The 20,517-nt window shown below is 39.3% G+C and overlaps 1 protein-coding gene across 8 annotated transcripts in view; it reads right to left on the bottom strand.

Moving 5' to 3' along the window:
• Positions 1 to 20,517, bottom strand: part of RALGAPA2 (Ral GTPase activating protein catalytic subunit alpha 2) — a 315,640-nt gene that overhangs the window by 77,517 nt on the left and 217,606 nt on the right. For 7 of the 8 annotated variants that reach the window (XM_075596238.1, XM_075596237.1, XM_075596240.1 and 4 more), the window contains 2 exons: positions 19,763 to 19,921; positions 5,116 to 5,243 (listed from right to left, as the gene is read on the bottom strand). In XM_075596238.1, the coding sequence (XP_075452353.1) occupies positions 5,116 to 5,243; positions 19,763 to 19,921 (287 nt within the window). Of the gene's footprint in view, positions 1 to 5,042; positions 5,244 to 19,762; positions 19,922 to 20,517 lie in introns of all 8 variants that reach the window. The other variant, XM_075596242.1, reaches the window with a different exon arrangement.

The raw sequence follows: 20,517 nt of genomic DNA, 5'->3' as shown, positions 1-20,517 counted from the left end.
TGTATATGCAGTGATGTTTTTGTAGGTCAAGTAGTACCAGAATCTTAAGTAAATAAATATGAATTTATATCTAAACTACATTAAATTATTAAACTTGAAATAAATTCCCAGTTCGTATTTCCAGCTCCATTCCTAAACGTTCCATAATAATTATTTATAATAGTCAGATTCCCCCCCCCAAAAATAGCTATGCATACAATGTGTGGTACACACACACATTCACAAACACACACAGGTAACTGATGTCACAAAGGAAGAGAGAATAAATCGCTTCAGGACTATCCATCACATTTAATTTATACAAACATTTTTTGGGGGTAACTTATTCTACTGTTATGATTAGTGTAATGCTTGAAGTACTTGTTTGATTTTTTTTTCAGTCCTCAAAAGTAGTCAACCGGTCAGGTTAAGATATTTCTAATTAATACTTTATTAACCAATTAGCCTAGCTATAATTATGACTGTCCAACTTCCTTAGATATGCGTCTGCGCAAAAAAAAAAATCTGTCCTGTGGCTCTCGGGAATTAAACTTAGAGAGTCCTGCTTTAACTAAGACACCTGTACAGATGTACAGTACCACACGTCCTTGCCACCTTTGCGCACTCCAGCGCCACACACAGCGGGGCACACAACACGCCAGCCATGTAAAGGAGGGACCCGGGGATATTGCTCCATTTCACCCGTGGGAGCGCGCTACGTGTTGCAATAACATTGGCTACATCTGAGCAGCAGAAAAGAGAGATCCATGTGACTGCCGCCCCGAGTGATAAAATGTTGGGAACTCACCAGCTGATTTAGAAGTTAAAATCCATTTATTCAGCTACATAAAAACGGACATAGATAGGACATAACTCCTCCTCCCACGCGTTTCACGCCCACTGCTGCGCTTTTTCAAGGGGGAGGAGGCGTTATGTCCTATCTTTGTCCGTTTTTAAGTAGCTGAATAAATGGATTTTAACTTCTAAATCAGCTGGTGAGTTTCCAACATTTTATCACTCGGGGCGGCAGTCACATCGATCTTTCTTTTCTGCTGAATCTTCTCTGATCGACGGACGCCACCGGGGGTACAGGAAGGTGAGTTCTGACTCATTCAGACTCACAGTGTGGAAGGAAAGGCGAGGAGATGTTCCCTAGTGAGTGCGTGACTCCACACCACCACCGGCCCGGAGAAACGGGGTAAGAGGACTATCATAGCATCTATAGGGGAACACATATTAGTGGGGGATCACCCGCTCTGTATAAGCACCCCGCTACATTTGCACTATCATTACCCCCACCTTATGTCTCCATCTCCTAGCACTGGATACATTACTTCCACAAGCTCCAGCTTTATATATTTTTTTATTGAGTATTATTATTCTTACTACATTCCTAGAGCCGATAGTCGGCTTAATTTTCATTGGCTACATCTGAACAGCCTGGAGTTTGCAGTGGGACTTCTCTAAAAGAACAAGGTTGCAAATCTCAGGCTTCTGTGGGATGCGAGTGTAAAGATCGGGACTGGACTAACCCGTCCTGAATATTTGGAGTCAGTCGACACACGCAGATGTAGATTAACATTCATTCATGTCATAGGAATGGTAAGTGGGATTTCATGAGACGTGGCCTTGAAATCATGAGATCATAGGTTCAGTATCCACCTTAGGCATCAACACAGATGAAGACGGCAAAGTCACCTATCACTCTGCTCTTTTATTTACACTGAACAAATTAGTTAATTATTTTAATAACAAGATTGCTACCCCTCATCATGCCGTCAATCAAACCAGGGCACTAGAAATGTGTTACTAGTCTTTCTACCCCAAAACTAGTTGTATGGATACAATTTGGAGCACAGTAAGATCCTGTCATATTGGTCAGGGGTGCGCAAAGTTTCCCCCATGCGCCCCCCCCCCGCCTGCTCTCCTCCCCTACTCAGCTCCGGCGTCAAAAGACGCGGCAGGGTCATGTGACATCACATTTCCAGGGCAACGTGATTTCACGTGACCCAGCGGCATCATTTGATGTCGGGTTACCATAGCGACGCGTCGCCCAACGCAAGGTAGGAGAAGTTGCAGAGGCCCCACGCGATCCCCCCCCTGGAATGGGAGAGGGCGTGGGACATCTGCAACAAAACTTGTAGTTGTTGGGATTTAAAATGTCAACTATTTGTACCCCAATTTTTTTTTTTATTATACAAATTGATATTGCTGGCATTTTACTTAAGTTACATGCCGCGGGCAAGTGTGCTCTTGCTAGTATTACACAATTCGCTGAATCGTGTTAATCAATTCATTGAGTGAAACTAAAAATCGGACACAAAAGCTCAATGCTAAATCATCAAATTATATTTTCAGTAACAACAAAAACATATGATATAGTAATTAAAAAAAAAAAACATCTAAGCAGATGCTAAATTTACATGATTAAGCCATTATGCACTTGACATGTTTTAAAGGCATTTGGAAACAATCTTCCAGTATTCGTGATACCAAAGGGTAAAAGATAACCAGACACATTCATTTACTGGGAGGGCTTACTGTACAAAAACGGAAGTACCAGAGTATCAGAAAAAATAAAGTGTCATTATGGCTAGAGAGCATATGCAGCTAGAAAAAAACATCTTCCATCAAACAATTATCTTATTTTGCTGTTTTTTTTAAATAAAACAAATGAAAAGAAAATCACATTAAAATTGCCAGCCAAACGTCCCGTGAAATTTAGGTGGAAAAATCATACATCATAACTTTGGCATGTGATGAACACAAGCATCTTGGTGGCACCAATATATGGAATAGGAAAATAATTCCATTGCTTTTAACACAACTTTACCTTCTTTCATGGGTACAAATCATTTTTTTTTTTTTTTAAATATTTTGGCGGAAATATAATCAGTTTGAAAATGAATTCGCAAAAAAATCATGCAATGGACAGCAAAATTTACAATCTACTAACTATTTTAATTCACCAATCCAAAATTTAGATTTCATTAAAAAATAATAATAATAAGCTTTTCTAAGCACACGTGAATTACATGCGCTGGAAGGATTCCCGACTACTTTTCTAAAAGCTTTCTAGTACCAAAACGTATTTAGTAACAACAGTGGAATTTGTCATCATGATCAAATGATTACAGTGCAAACCCCGGAGATTTTTCAATGGCTCAGCAGGTTTCTGGTCCCTATGGTAACTAAATCTCATACATTGTCCTCCACTCAGCTGGAGTATTGAATGTTGGGAGCTTTTGTGCATGATGAGATTTCTTCTGCAGCCTTCCAGCAACAGACTTCAGTGCTTCCTCCTGACTCTTCTAATTGAGATGCAAATTAATCTCTGTGGCTGATTACACTTCCCTTAAAGCTTCTGACAAGTGCAGCTGTAACCAGAGTATGCAGACGTTCCAACAAGTGACTTCAGCTGTCTTTACTTGACAACGGCTGCCAAACCTCTACTGTCCTCACCGAGATAGATTTGATTCAGAAACACCCCGTCCCCAAACTCTACCAGACACAATTATCCATCAAACCATTGTAATCACTTTGCAAACTCTCCTATGCAACCTGTGTCGGACTGTCTTATGGCATAATCAGATGATGCTTTTTCAAGTTTGGAAAACAGGTCAACAGCACTATTCTTTAACATGCTCGTAAGCGCCAATTCTCCATCACTGCTTTGTCTCTTGAATGAGTTAGGGGCTGGCAAGTTAACTCTTTGCTCCCTTTGGCAAAACAAAAAGGCACTAAAATAAATTCCTTATTTTAACAGCATATATGTTATTTTAACAGCATATATGTAATCTAAGATAGTGATTTATCACATGCTTGGATTATGTGGAATTAAGTTAACATTTGTCAAATCTGGCAGGCCTCTGTTTAATATGTTGGAAATGTACACAATGTATATAATTTATATAAAATAGAAGTAAACTGTGCTAGTCCAGTTGCGGTAGCACAGAGTAAAGTCCTCGATATTAGATGAGAACTTTTTTTATTTGGACTAACAGTTGATATTATAAGACAAGTTTTCGAGAGTAAGTATTGCTGACCTGTGGAAGAGAGAGCACTCTCAAAAGTTTGTCTTATAATATTTATTGTTAGTTCCAATAAAAATGGTATCACCTAATAATAAAGCGCTCATTTACTCTGCGTAACTTATGTTGAACTTTTAGAAGCTTTTTTCGTAAAATAAATTCGAAAAATGTTGTAAAACCCTAGCCAAACATAAGTGTCCATTATAGACGACGATAAATAAAAATAAGCCTTAATACAGTTTACCATACTTTTTAACAAACATGCTTTCATATTTGAAAACAGTACAGGAAAAACACGTAGAAAAATAAATCCATAAAAAGATGCTGATGCATGTGGAAGAGGCAAGTACATGTACTTCTGAAGTGGCGTTGCGTTTTCCATTTAAAAGTACTACTAGATCCAGAAAACACGAAGAAAAACACATTTTATTGGCAGGCTGACTGGAAAGGTCCCACAATCAGGCACACTCATTAAGCCATGGGGGCTCAACTCAAGTTATCACGACACCCCCCCCCCACCATCCCCAAGTCAGGTTTTCAGGATATCCCTGATTCAGAACAGTTGGCTCAATCAGTCCCAGCTTCAGCACAGGTGGCTTAATCAGTCCTAGGCTGAGCCTCTGTGCTGATGCTGGGACTGTCTCTGTACGTTCTTCCTACCAACCAATTAGATTGTAAGCTCCTTGGAGCAGGGACTCCTTTTCCTAAATGGTTGGTTTGCCCTCATTGGCTGAACCGCCGCTGTGACGTGGCCAGCGCTCCGTCGCCACGAGAAAAGACAAAATCCTTCTCTTTACAAAATGCGGTCGCGCATCGCGCCGAGGGCGCGCAGGCAGCTAGTGGGGCTGGCCTCATACCTTGTGCGCGCCGCGTACGCTGTCGCAGCAACTGGGGACCTAGCCTAAGCATGATGCAAAATGCTCACGCTAACTGTACAAAATTGTTTAACATATATTTTGATAACACACTGTAACCTGTATTATCAGTTAAAAACAATACAGTTGCAGATAAGCATGTCCCTTGAACACTTACCAATTTAGAATGAAGACGCTTTTCTTTTCAGACGGATAATCTATGTATAGGAGGAAATAGTTGCAAAGGATACAAGTTCTGATAGAGAGGTATGAGGGACTTCACAGCTCTGCTGGCATTGATGCAGGTAGCACAAACGAGGCTTGGCAGAAGCTTCTCTGTTACAATTGCACCGTCAAAGAGCGGACCAAAAAATGGCACCTGTAAAAAATAAATCTATTTTGTAATATCACATAGCTTTCTGCAATTATATAATAACAATACAGCCTCCGATAAAATATATCATGTATTACATGCAGTTATCAAACCAGTTTTATAGCAGGGAGTCTCCGATTCATACCTTACAAGTTAGTCACAGTTACACTCGCTGTAATACAGATGTAACCCACGTGATCGCATCGGGTGGGGATCTGCAGCTAAACAAATCACACCAGCAGAAGTGGTGGGAGCAATAGCGTTGGTAACATATGTACATTTATAGTCCAGACAGGTCCAGAATAGATTTTTGCACTTGAATAATTTTTGATATAAACAAATATGGTGCCATTTTCAAGGATGACTGTAAATCTGGGCTCCATGTGCTATGACATCCCCACACAAAGAGGCCCTCGCTCCTAGGACCGAAGTGAACTAATTCCAGTGATATGTATAAGGGGTCTCACCTGGGTAATGGATACAGTTTTTACCCAAATCTGTCACATAGAAGTATCTTTAATTTATGTTTTTAAAGTTAGACTAGGGAAGGGTTTGATTTCCTCTGGCTCCTCCCTTTGTATGTCATTGTGTGATCAGCACGTGTTTGTACAGCCAAAGTCCCACCTCCTCTTATCTTCATTGGTTCTCTGGACAGGGTTGGATTGGGGTGAATAAAACAGTTGACAAACACTTTCCCCAATCAGAGGTCTCAAAGTAATTCAACTGTCCGATTATGTAGGATTGCACCTTTAATACGATTCGTTATATAACCAGGGGGTTGCCAAATTCACCCACTAAAATATGCATATTCTTCAATTCAGTAGCCAGGAATGAGAATACAGATATTGAAATTACATATACTGGCGACGCCGATTTTTGTTAAGTAAAGCAATCCAGGAAATCAGTAGGTGGCAGTTGTGCCACAGACTGCATCAGGTTAGGTAGAAGTCATACCATTCTTCTAAATACAATAAATCACAAATGAAACATTTCAGTAGGGCTTGGTTCAAATAGTCAATCGCCCTTTAACACTACTGTGTGTGTTTCATAACCAAAGATGTGGTAAATAGTTTTTCAATATGTTTATGACTGACAGCATAACAAAACAATGCTTCCAATGTTTTTAATATATAAAGTTATTCACAAAAATAATAATAACATAATGGTCTGGGGCTTTGCACTTCTCATGTTTAATACTCTGCAATACATTTCCTAACTCAAAGAATCTATGAACATTTTTGATTATTTTAATTAAATAGGTATTGTCCCACCTTAAAGGAGTAGAGAGACTTGTTACCACTACTGTTACATAAGGACATTTGGATATTGGCCCACACACACACGACGCAAATGGCAATATTAAGAATCTTACTCTCCTGCCTTTCTTGGTCCCTCTCCACATCTGGTGTGCCGCAGCCTATCTTTGTCCCCTGTCCCGCAGATCTCTGTACCTGACTACTCTTAAATGATGCCGGCGCCTTATCAGGACCATGTCCTGCCAGTTGAACAGCATTAGATTTAATTATTTAAGCAACAAAGTCATTTAAGGAGTCCTTAAAGTAGATCATTTCTGGTGCTCTTGAAATAGGCTAACGGACACACACTGAAAAGGAAAAACCTCTCTAATGTTATTACCCATTTTACTACGTTTTCTGTTGGTTTTTGGCTTGGAGAATAGGGGGTTCTCTCCATCTACATGTAAAAGCGCTAAAGAAACTTCTATTTTCTTGTATTACTTGAGACCTGATAGTTATGGCTTTTTCTACCTATTTCTGTTTCCAGGTACAGTCTGAGGGACACATGAATATAAAGGTTCACAAATTAGAGGCATACCCGTATACATGAATGATACTGTATACTAAATGGAGACTCATTGTTTTTTTTTTACTTGAACAAGAAATGAAAATGTTACTATAAAGATCAGCATTGCCATTCTGATCGTTCTAACGATGCTTGAAGTTCACGGTGTAGTCCTTTCAGAGGAATTTCTTACGACAAACGCCTAGCTCATTTCTAGGGACGCATCAGAGAGGAGGCACTATTTTGAAGTCGTATATAACTACATTTCTTCTGTTTGAATGCGAGTTGCGTGGACAGAAGCGATCCACTGTGTAGGTGTCTGGCCATGTTCATAAACAGAGCAAAATGAATTAGTGTAAAGGAAGGAGCGCCATGATTACTGCTGTCGGCAAAGTTAAAGATTAAAAGGCAACACCTTGTGATATCCAACAAGATACTCTTTCTACCGGTGCATCCGGGCATTCGGGATTCATTATGCCTTTGTAAATTGTAATATATAAAGTGCTGCTTATGCGCTTAGCACTGTAGGAAATAGAATGTAAGTGTCCGGCGCATCAAAAACAGATTAGTCCCATAGAAAGATAGAAGATCAGAAGGGGAGGAAGATCTTTACTAAGCGAAAACAAAATGAACCAAACAAGGAAGATTGTAAAGCTCACGTCGAGTTATAAAACCCCCCCTTTCTGGTATCAACATACACGGGAGTGCAAGAAAGTGTTTTAAAAAAAAAGAAAAAAGTATACCACTTCCACAATGGTGAAGTTGATCAGGCAAGTCCACAAATGCATCAAGTGAGAGGTTAGGGATCTAGATAGCACGTTAATAAAAACCCAACATGAAAATCAGAGTATTGATTGTTCCAATCACAACTGCCTACTGTCCCGAATAGCTCAGCAGGCAGATTGTGCAGCTTCTCTGTGAGAGCCAAAGTGCTGCCTCTGCCTCCACTATAGCACTTTGATAGGCTCACTTAAGTCCTCCAGGGAGAAACCGGTCAGGTTTGACACCAGATTTACACCATCTGTTCCCCTTTTTTGGAGCCACCTTAGCTGTCCAGAGCTGAAATGAAGGTAACTGTAGTAGACAAGATATTTGAAGCCTGGGTGTACATACTTTTGCATTATTAAAATATTAAAGATCTATTAGAATGCCTTTGCATATTTCCACAATTTGGATTGGTTGATTGAAATAGTTTTACTTACCCCAAACAAAATGCAATCATATTTCCGGTTTATTTTTCTCCTGAAATTACAGTCACTATTTTTAGATGTACTAAAGTTTGGTCACTAGAAATGTTAAAAATAGCTAATTGAGATAAAATCGCTAGTGGCGGTCATGTTTATGTTATCCATTATTTGTTCTGCAAGCTAGATCAGTCTGAGATAAGCAGCAAATCTTCAGCAAGCTTTTTTGAGAAACCCTTTATTTGCTGTATGTGAAAAACCTAGACTACTTAATTGTGCGACAACGTATCCCCAATCCACGCAGAATTTGTGAAGAGAGGGGTCCCTTCCAACCTGGGAATTAAATCCAACTTTCCACTTTTTGCACTAAGTTGCCTCTATTTTTGCATGTTACTGCACTATTTGTATACTGCACACATTTTCACATCTTCCAAATGACATACACAATATATACATATATATACATATACATACTATATATACATAATATATATACACACATATATATATAGAGAGAGAAAAGAGAGAGCGCACGCCCCATAACGTAAAACTGTACATTTATTAGTAAAAAAGGAGGGAGGGGAGAAGGGGATTGGAATATCACTCACAAGAGTAAAAACAATTCAGGCATATGTGAATAATATCACCACCATCCGGTCAATCTGTATCAGTAGTCTCAGTTCGAGACTCCCTCAGGATTTTGGGGACGGCGTGACTGCTGCAGAGATCCAGGGGTGCTTTTCCAAGGGTACAAGTTGTTTAATTTGCAGTCCCAGAGTTTGCCTCCTGCATAGAAATGGCCGCAGAAATATTCCGCGCTCGGTGCGGCCTCCTCGTGCGCATGCGTGACGTCGTCAATGACGTAATGATGTTCCCTTACGCGTTTCGTCACCAGACGGCGACTTTTTCAAAGGGTGATTATATTATATATATATATATATATATATATATATATATATATATATATATATATATATATATATATATATACACACACACAATATATATATATATATATATATATATATATATATGTTTCAATATCGCATACACATATATACATATACACATACACATATATACATATATATAGCAAATGCAAATATACTGTATGCTCATTTGCATGTCTTAGGCAGGTCTGCAACCCCGCCTTTCACCATTATCACCCAGCACACAGCACTTCCACTGCCGCAAGGGATTTTGGGAAATGACATGCAAATGAGAACACAGTGCCACTTTTTGCTTCAAAAACCATTTTATACATGGTTCCCTATAGGCTTAAGCTTGCTGCATGGTCACAGATTTGAGCACAGCCAGGGTTAAGATGCATAGCCAGAAAACCCACGAACAGACAGCTGTTTCGACCTTAATGGGCCTCATCAGTGTGGGGTTGGTTAACTGGCTATGCAATGAAGCGAAAGGATGGGGTTTACCATACTGAGTGTATAAAATGGTTTTTGTAGCAAAAGTGGCACTCTGTGCTCATTTGCATGTCATTTCCCAGAATCCCTTGCTGCAGTGGAAGTGCTGTGTGCTGGGTGATAATGGTAAAAGGCGGGGTTGCAGACCTGCCTAAGACATGCAAATAAGCATACAGTATATTTGCATTTGCTATATGCTTTGCTGTGGAGGGTTTTTGTCACTTTTTTCACTCACCATAACTTAACTCAGTATGGTATATATATTTATATATATATATATATACATATATACAATATATATGATGTATATATATGCACTATATATAAATATATACACACACACATATACATATTACAGTGGTCGACAAATCACCAAAAAATCTACTCGCCGAACAAAAAAAATCTACTCGCCACCTAGTACCACACGTGTGCTGCTTGGGCCAATAGGAGCTCGCCACGATGTTAAATCCACTCGCCCGGGGCTTGCAGATGTATAGGTTTGTCGAACCCAAGACATGCAGATGAGCATACAGTTGTGTATATATATATATATATATATATTTATATATATATATATATATATATACATACATATATACATACACACACACACACACACACACACACACACACACACACACACACACACACACACACAAGACGTGAAAATGTGTGCACTATACGAATAGTGCAGTGAAATGCACTATACTCCTGAGGTCACGCACGTGACGGAACGCGTAGGGACGTGCACAGGCATCCATGCACCAGCTGATGTGGCGTTAAGAGCTTGTTGCGAGGCAGTATTTCTCAGCACCGAACGCGGAGAAACAGCAGTTTCAATTTTCCTGTGGACATTGTAGACTGTAAAACATACAGGACACCTGCAAGCTCATATTGAACCCCCAAAATAACCACAACATATATATAAGCATATAGGTGTCACAGAGGAGTGCTACTGAGCATGGCGATATATATTTAAAACCAGAGACAGAACACGAAACACAGACAGAGCTCAGTGCACATCCAGTGAAACCCATACACGGTACAGTGCCTAAATATATATGTATAGATATCTATTAACATTTTGGCCAAAGTGTGGTAAGCCCCTGAGCCACTATCAATCAGACTTAGAACTATGCAACTCATTTTGACAGATTTATTATAAATCATTCTTCCTGGTAATGCACAGGTTATTAAGAATTTATATTAGTGTTAGGGACCCTTGAGATGTGGTCTTCCGTGTAGTGACTCAGGGGCTTAAAACACTTTGGCCAAAATGTTAAACTAAAAGACCATTTTATTTAATAGATATCTATACATATATATTTAGGCACTGTACCGTGTATGGGTTTCACTGGATGTGCACTGAGCTCTGTCTGTGTTTCATGTTCTGTCTCTGGTTTTAAAGACATTGTAGACTGACAACCTGCCACTGTCTGGACTGCCCTTTGGTGTGGTTTCAGTATATGCCGACCTTCCGCTTGATGTGCCGGTGCCGATCTCTACTCTATCCACGGCAGGACGTCTGTTGCGGCAGAGGTTTACGCTCTCTGACATGCAAGTGTTCTTGCTCCCCTTGTGAATGCAGGTCCTTGTGCCTTGCTGTTTTAATCAATTGTTTTTTTTTAAACAGAGTTACACTATGTAGCTCGCTCTATATATAAAACAAAAAGATGAATGTGCATTACATACCAATAACATGTTTTTTTATTGTAAAAGTGCCTTTAAGGAAAAATTGTCATCTATTTTTCCTTTACTTTTGTTAGCAAGAAAAAAAAATGTGATTTAGTAGGAGGCAATGGAGTTAGGTGAGAAGTCACTTGACACACGTGATTATACTTACACCTATATGGTGATAGTGTATCAATTACTTTGCACGCTTTGAACTGCCATTATTCTTCTCAAAGAAACCAAATCAATGCAGTGCGCCTTAATGAACTACATATAATTAAGTGGGGAGAAAATAAGCAGCTATAGGTTAAAAAAAAAGAAAAAAAAAAGGGGCAAATGCTGATTTTCACAACACCGCAAGTGGAAAAAGCAACAAGCATCTTAACTTTAAACGACCCATTAATCCACAGGAATTGTAACTGTGCAACAATACTTAATACTGAAAAACAATCCCACGCATCAGATTTATTAAGAAGAAAAATTATCATTTTGTGGCATTCATTAAATGGTAGATGAGGTTAGCGAAAACTCTTGAATACAAAGACCTATGGTCTACAGTCAATGGCCCTAGTTAAAACACTGGGGAATGGGTAAATTATTGTACCAAACGGCTGAGTATTAATCTTTGATGACTAGCTGCAATCTAACGAGGCATCTGTGTCCCAGGGAACCAGTAGCATGTCCCTGGTGGTATGTGTAGTGTAGAGTCTGCATGGCATTCTTTGTCCTCTATTGCAGGCAGCTTTTCACCTCATTGTTTAGAATAGCCTCATGCATCTGTGTCGCGTGGAATGCTTTCATGATAACAGACTTGCTATTGTCTTCTTCTGAGGCTTTGTCGAGCGAAGGCTGCATTACGCTCCCTGATAATTATATTGTTTAACTAATCAAGACACGAAATTGCAAATCATAGCCAAGTGGCCCACGCTGGGAGATATAGGAAATAAAAATAAAATAAAAAATGCAACTTGGGAAAAAAATTGCACAACCGTCACAGCGACAGTATGATAAGGTCTTCTATAATAAAGCAAAGAATGCTAAAATCGGTCCACGTTAACACTGCTTCAGGTATCCCTACTTCCATGCAAACAAAAAGGCTACCATTGTGTGTATTAAATGCTAAATGTTGCCATGGATGCTGCAACCTGATAGAGAGGACAGTCTTTTCATTTGATTAGGGAATGTAATTTAAATACCAGGGACTAAATCCAAACAACAGACATGTCCCTCTGCAAGCCTCTTACATTCACCCTGTGGGTCAGCTGCTGGTGAACAAAAGGTCAGCCCCACTTGCCCTGGAAATGTCTGCATTCATTTTATGACATTGTAATGGTTTTGTTTTGTATTTTTAAATGTAGAAATAACACTAACATTTCAGTTAGGCCTTTGTTTTTGTGTTTCTTTTTGGCCAATGTATTGTATAATAGACAACTGGTGTTCAAATAACAATGAATATCTCAATAATAGTAATTCAATTAATTATTTTAAATCAAATGAATGGCATTTCAGATGAATATTACAACATGTTACTTTTCTGGAAATAACTCATCGTCAGACACTCAATACATTTACTTTTTGGCCAGGGGTACAGGAGCGAGCATGATCAGGAAAGAAAAAATGATTATAGATAAAAAAAAAAAATGTTACCATGAAAAATGCACGTATGCACGCATCTTAGCTTAACAGACTGCGTCCAGTGTTTCAATAAATTTACCATAGTGGTTAAGAAAAAAATAAATGAATAACTGGTCTCAGAGACTTGCCTGATCTGGCAAGTCTGCTAGTTACAGTAAGACTTAATGTACAACGTGACAGCAGAGGACCAGATTAGGCTGCTCTGACCCAAGTCACTTTGAATTCCTTTATTGTATGCATAAAAGACCTCTGCTGGAAGGCTTTTCCTTGGATCCAATACTCTTTCAGTGGACAAGTACTTGCTCATGTATCCCCCTAAGCCTCCAGAGCAAGACCTTTTATACTAGCATACTGATTTCACCCTCCCCTCCACTTTGTTGATGTATTTAAAAGTTGATATATACCTCCATGCACTTTAGTCTTCCCTGATAAGTTGTATGATTAAACCATGTGCTATTTGAGTTACTCTTTAATACACCACCTCTGTTTTTCTTTATATCCTTCTGGAGTAATAGCCTGTAGGTAAGGCCTTTAGTAATGTGACTGACATGACTTGGGACAGCATTGTCTCCAGCATACTCAATGAAGTTATTAAATTATGTTGCGATCTTAGTATAATATGTTTTTATTTGTATTTAGTCCCTTTACGGTCCTAACCACCAATATGGTTTGTTCTACCCTCTTACAGAATAGAACAGAAATAAATAGCACAAAGAAGTTATAAAGAAAAATATTTAAAAAAAAAAAAAAAAAAGGCCAAAGTTCTGCTTTCCTAAAGGTTTTTATTTTCTATATTAACCAAAACAAAAAAATAGAGATTTCATACACAAAGACAATGGCACACACAACTGAGTTTTTTTAAAATGCTCTCACTGATGTTATAGCTACAAAAAGAATTGTTTTCGAATCAATATACTTGTCAGAGGTCATGTTTAAGAGTTCAGATGCAATTATTAAGTGTGTTTAGTATCAATGTGACATCCCAAGTGGGCACTAATTTTATGTTGCGTTTTAGGGGCTTGTACAATAATGTGTGATTTGACATTATGATACTCTATTGAATAAGCACCTCTCTCTTATCTGCATGTGCTAATCTCTTTAATACTTTGATGCCATTTGTGTATGTTGCATTGTTTATAGTGACAAAGTAGGAGTTCTCCACGCACAGCTAATCCCAAACCACAATAATAAATGCCGGTGCTCCTGCACAGAAAGGCCTTTCCTGGATAGCCCAATAGGACAACATTCAGGAAGAGGTAAACAGGAGGCCACAGGAAAATGGAAATGTATTTAGCCAAAGGAATCTGCCGTGATCTTTCTGCATTGTGTGTGTGTGTGTGTGTGTGTGTGTGTATGTGTGTATGTATGTGTATGTATGTGTGTGTGTGTGTGTGTGTATGTGTATGTACGTGTATGTGTATGTGTGTGTATGTGTGTGTACGTGTATGTATGTGTGTACGTGTATGTATGTGTGTACGTGTATGTATGTGTGTGTGTGTGTGTACGTTTACGTGTATGTGTGTGTGTGTGTGTACGTGTGTGTACGTGTACGTGTATGTGTACGTATGTATGTGTGTGTGTATATGTATATGTGTGTGTGTGAGTATGTATGTATGTATGTATGTATATATGTATGTATGTATGTATGTATGTATGTATATCTATATATTTATAAAAACTTCAGGGAGTTCAGGGTAAGCGATTTTCATACCATGCCTCTAAAAAGTCCAGAAAAGTAGGTACCAAGGAGAAGTAGCTTGCTGTGGCTGCCTACTGTAGGCCCAACATACAGATGTCACCCAGAGCATGCCATTGCATTCGCTGGACAATGGTAATGCCTCGATTACAGTTGCCTCCCTTTTCTAGGCTGGCCTGGCAGTTCCGTCACTATGAGGTCCCCTACTTATCCCTGTATAGTTGGTATAGAAGCCCCACCCCTAAGTTCTGCATCTTGCCAGTTTAGGGTCTCTTGCGTCTCCTGTAACACAGTGTGAACTATGACTAACTCGCAGTATCATTTTAGTGCACACTGATTGTTAAACTTCCAGCACTCCATTAGAATGCACTTTGTTTATGGGTTACTTATTGGCTGCCTGTCCGGCCCCCTTGAGTCGCTGTTTGTTGTGTGTTGAGTAAGTTAGCTCCATTTATTTAATTAAATATGAAAAGCCCACTCATCCAGTTGCTTATATCCCTGTGTACGTTGTCGCTCTTAGATCCCTCTTTCCCTTTTGAGCAGGCCATTGCATTAGATTTTTGAACCACTTGATAGCCTGTATATATCTATTTTCCCCCCTTAATTATAATTTTTTTTTTACTTGATAGGTGTGCCCCAAGTGTGCTTCCATGAGGTGTGACATTGCAGAAATGGGGCTTGCAGCCAAGACTGGGGACCAGGAGAAAGGGTAGGGTGATATAGACACTGGGGATCTGGAGGGGGTATGGAAGGGGGGTGTACTAGCTGGGGGATGGGGGCAGGCGGTGCCAAGCCAGAGTGTGATGTCAAGGATGCACCGAGCTGGGGAGGGGGAGGGAGGGCAGGCAAGTTGGCAGTGGATGCTGCGAACCGCCTGTCCCCAGCCAGGTAGAAGTTTGAGCGGTGACTGGCCGCTGGAAGTTTGGGTCCGCTGGGTGCCAGGATGACTGCTATATTGAGGGAGGACATCTTGAGAGCAGTCAGTGGAGGAGGGGAGCCGTGGAGGAGGGTCTACTAGTGGAAAGATAGCGACAGCTGGAGGTGCTATCGGTGAGCAAGTAGTAGCTCCCTCAGAGAAGCAAGAGGCTTTAGAGAAAGTCTAGCATCGTTCCATTGCTAACTGCGGAGTAGGGGAACGCAAGATGTATGGGGGCGGGATATGGGAGAGTGTCTGTCGAACCTGAAAATGTCCTGGAGGGAGGCCATGCAGTTGGTGAATAAGGTGGGATGCAGAGCAGAAGTGGCTGCAGAAGTGTCAGCAGGTAAAACTTATTGCGCTGCTCTATTCTGTACACACCACTCCCATTATTCTGCCCATGTCCCTCACCCAAGTATAGGTTTTGTGAGGCAAAGGTTCTTCTAGTACAAGGATTAAAAATCATGTCGGTCTGTTCACTATGAATCATACCATTAACTTGGGCATCTTCTGCAAATTGTATTAGAACCCTTTGTATTGTGAGTATTGTTGGGAAGATGAATGTCAAGGTAAACAGCATCACAGAGTTACGTATCACGGTATGTAAATGAAACACTTACAAATGGTCTTGAGTAAAAAAATCATACTTTTTTGTTGTAAGTTCGTTAGGTCTACCAGAGGTAGACCCCATATGGGCTACCAACGTGTGTATTTTTAGTAAGCTATAGAATGCAGTTGTCCTTGGAACAAACACCAATATTAAAAGCTGGTGGTAGTGATAATTTGAGTATGGAAAAATGGAGAGTACTCAAAGAACTACAAAGTGAGAGAAACATCATGATGAAACAGTTTGACAAAGGTGGCAATGTAGTTGTGCTTAACACAGTAGACCAAGTAGAAGAAAACTTATCAGATATGTCCTGGTAGGAATTACTCCCTTATGATCCCACTTTGAACTATAAAAAGAGCTGAAGGACACACTGTATTAGATCAAGGCTTATGCCTTGGTAGAAACTAAAATCGGAGCTCGACTTTGTTATGGGACCTACCAAAGGCAGTTACATGCTATAGTTTACCAAAAGTACACAATAACAAAATCTCTCCACCAGGATGCCCAATAGACTCTGGAATAGGAAACCTCCCCAGAACTCAAGCATCTATCTAGACACGGTTCCCAGACCCTTTTTTATTTCCTTACCGTCGTATCTGAAAAGACATTCAAGAAACTAGATCCCCATTGAGGAAGGAACCTCTCTTTAGCCTGGATGTTGAGTCTCTATACACGATTATGATTTAAAAGCAATGATGTATTTCATGAAAATAAGACGCTTACAGTTCATGAAAGACAACACATTTGTAAGCAATCTTCTGCAGTTTGTGCTAAGAATTTTGTATTTGACAGAAAATTATACCATCACGTAGAAAGGACAGGAATAGGGACAACATATGACAATCTATACCTGGGTTGGTGGGAAGAATGCACTGTTTTCAAAGAGATCATGGAAAACTACACCTCACGTGCAACTGTGGTCGAGATATATAGATGATGTTTCTATTTTATGGAAACGATTATCATAACTTCACGACTTCATAGAAACACTCAACCAAAACATTTTCAATTTAAAATGGACTTTGGAAGAAAGATAACAGGAAATCAACTTTCAACATCTGAAAATTAATTAAGATCTTGATGGCACAATTCTGCTCTCTGCCTACTGAAAAGAGACTGCTCCCAGTCTCCAAAGTGGGGAGAGCCATCATCCGAGATCCCTGTTTAAGAGCATTCTAATAGGTCATTTTGTAAGAATCAGAAGGAATTGCTCTACAATAGATCATTTTGAAACACAGGCCTCATTATTAAAAGAGATTCTACAAATGGGGCTATAGCAAAAACATAAAAGGGCTCAACAACCACCACGCTTACGATCTGAAAATCTCAATATACATTGTACATCATCTGTTCACGAATACAACATACTGTTGCAATAAATCTATGACATCAGAATTTCTCTTTAATATATATATATGATCTTCACACAGGGGGGACATCAAAGGATCAAATTTCAAGTTAATTAAGTATACACTATTAACAATTACTTTTGAATGGACTCAAAAGGATAAGAAATCCCTCTTTTCTAACAATCCTGACATTAGTGTGGTTCACTGTGAACGCTATCTTTATTCAGTGCTATTGAAACATTAACCCCTCTGTGTATGTGCATCCTAATCACCAGAAAGTATATGCTATGACAATACCATATACAGGAAGCTACAGTGAGATTAAATATAAAAAACTATTTGTAGAATGCAATTTGCAACAATATTATTACAGCTCAACCCCGTTATAACGCGATCTGTTACAACGCGAATCCGCTTATAACGCGATGCAAGCGTGGCTCCCAATTTTCGGACGTATGGATACTTTATAACACGATTATTGGTATCTTAAATACTTTATTGTACAACGCATACAATTGTACATTATTTCTAACGCGATCCGCTTATAACGCGATGTGATTCTTTGGATCCCAAGCACAGCGTTATAAGGGGGTTGAGCTGTATATACTTAACTGTGCCACTGAGTTTTTTGGTTTCAATAAATGCTATGCGTTATAGCATCTCTGCAGTTGCAATTCCTGCCTCAGTAACATTATTATTGATGTTGGTACTTTTAGGGGGTAACCATGGCAATAGAGGCGCTACATATCCCGAACGTAGCCAGGCTCCCGCTGCCAGGGAGAAAGCGTGCCAGGACACGAGACATGGGTCGGGCTTAGTGTAACATCAGCACGTACTATGCGACGATCTTATAGAGTGGCTAGAGAAGGCAGGCGTCCCCCATGAGCTCTAGGGTGGCTCACCTGCACAGATTACTCCTTTTAGTGTCCAATCTACTAGATCATTTAATTTATTTCAATTTAGGCAGAGTTAATCATCAAGTGGGAGTAGCAGTATTATTTCCTCTTTGTTTGTGGTATTATTCAAGTTGTTATTCTGTTACATCCTGTTACCAATATCCAGACAAGTTTGTCCCTCCCCTCCCTCTCTGAATAGTTTAAGAGATTAGAAACAAATTACCAATGATTATATGAACTACAATACATTGTATTACCTAAAAAGGGTTTGAAACAGTCTGCAACATAAGTAAATATATTAGACACACAAGAAGCCTAAGCAAAGGAGTTCTAATACCCCGATTTGATTACTATTTCTTAATAATGTTGGGTTTATTAAACGTTTATAAACATATGGGTATCTGAAGTAACCGTCCTAGCTCTTAAATTTTAATTGAGTTACATAGACGATCTGTACAATGTGTGATTTGGGTTGTTTTTTTTAATTAAGGATTAAAAATTTCTTTTAATGGATTAATTTTCGTGAATTTTAAGGGCAAAATACAGGGCATCTTCTCTCTAAGGCTGCGCTTATAGTTCGGTGATGCGATGTCACGTCAAAACAAATGTATTGCATCTTGGTCGGCTTGGTCGCGATCGCTGGAAGTCAATTCAATTTGATTTTTTTCAGAGACCGCAGCTTGACATCAGCGTCACCGTCACTATAAGCGCGGCCTTAGACTTTGTGCATTTGGAGCAAGCAAACAGTCTAGAATACCCTTTTTCTTTCATTTTGTCCTATATTGTGCTAGGATTCTGTCCTATGTATAGTGCTCCAAAGACACAGTACCATGTTGCATACAGACATTTGTTTTTGCATTCGTGCTGATTCAGCAGTAAGTCCTGGAAGTGAATATTTTGCAATGCAGGTCAGGTGTAGCAGTTATGTTGGGATCGAGGATCTCGTGTATCAGGAATGCAGCCACTCCATTTAAAATCTGCTCCTACTAATGGTCGTCTTGTGCGTCGCTGAAACATGTTCCCTATGTGCAAAATCTGAGCATTCCATGCTAATAGTAAGAAAAACCAACACAACTAATATGCCTTAACTATCCAAATTGCATTATTGGTAACAATAAGTCTCTTTTGCAAACGTAAAAAGAAACGTGCTTGTGTTTATGTATATGTACTTATTTTGTATGGGATACGTATTCCATTTTGCCCTAGGTTTACTTTTAACCCTGGTGCTTCATTGTTAATTTTCTGTAAATCCATTTATACATGATTTTTGCTGGCAGAAAAGAAAGAGAGAGCGAGCGAGAGAAACAGACAGTGAAAGAAAGAGGACGGGAGTGTGATTCAACTCACCTCTGGTTTCTTCATTATCTCTATAAAAAACATATGATTCTTCATTGGGTAAATAATAATTAAAACATCGCCAAAGTCCGTAGGTATAATACCCCTTCGGTAGTTCCGGGTATGTTCAGACCATACAATATGAACTTCATCGTTTCCCAAGTGACGAAGCTGCAAAAACATATCAGTTGTTTATTAATTCAAGCAGTTTATAAGAGGTTGTGGCTTTTAAAATGAATAGCCAGGATAAGTCATATCAAAGAGCCCAATAAATAGTGTGACCAAGCTGCAGGTAACAAATAGTTTGTTTTTTCAAACATTGCACAAAGACCTTTTTTGACCTGCCAACTTTCAAAGGCAGAATAAAGCACATTCCTGGTTCACAGCTTCAGTAAGTTGATTGTGTAGAAACAGAATGTTCTCAGAGATGACGAGATTTACCCCAAATAAAGGCATACACTTTAAAATAAGAAATTGATGTCAACCTTAGGACACCATGTGTGGGACCCAAACATATATCGGTCAAGTACAAAGAAATCTAAATGAAACAGAAAGACGTAGCGGCATATGTATCAAGGCAAAGGTAGTGCAACCTTCTGGGACAAAAAGTATATATCTTGTGCATCAGAAATTTGTTTGACCCATATGTATCAAAGAACAAAAAGAAAACCCATTGAAATCCATACGATTTTTTACTTGATCCATCCGGTGCACTTTATAAGCAGTTAATATATTGCCAGACAGCACTACAATCAGACTGAGGGACG

This window comes from Ascaphus truei, chromosome 4 (genome assembly GCF_040206685.1).
Source record: "Ascaphus truei isolate aAscTru1 chromosome 4, aAscTru1.hap1, whole genome shotgun sequence".
Classification (NCBI taxonomy): domain Eukaryota; kingdom Metazoa; phylum Chordata; class Amphibia; order Anura; family Ascaphidae; genus Ascaphus; species Ascaphus truei.
The sequence above is the reverse complement of the archived record's forward strand: the minus strand, read 5'-3'. Positions and strand labels throughout refer to the sequence as shown.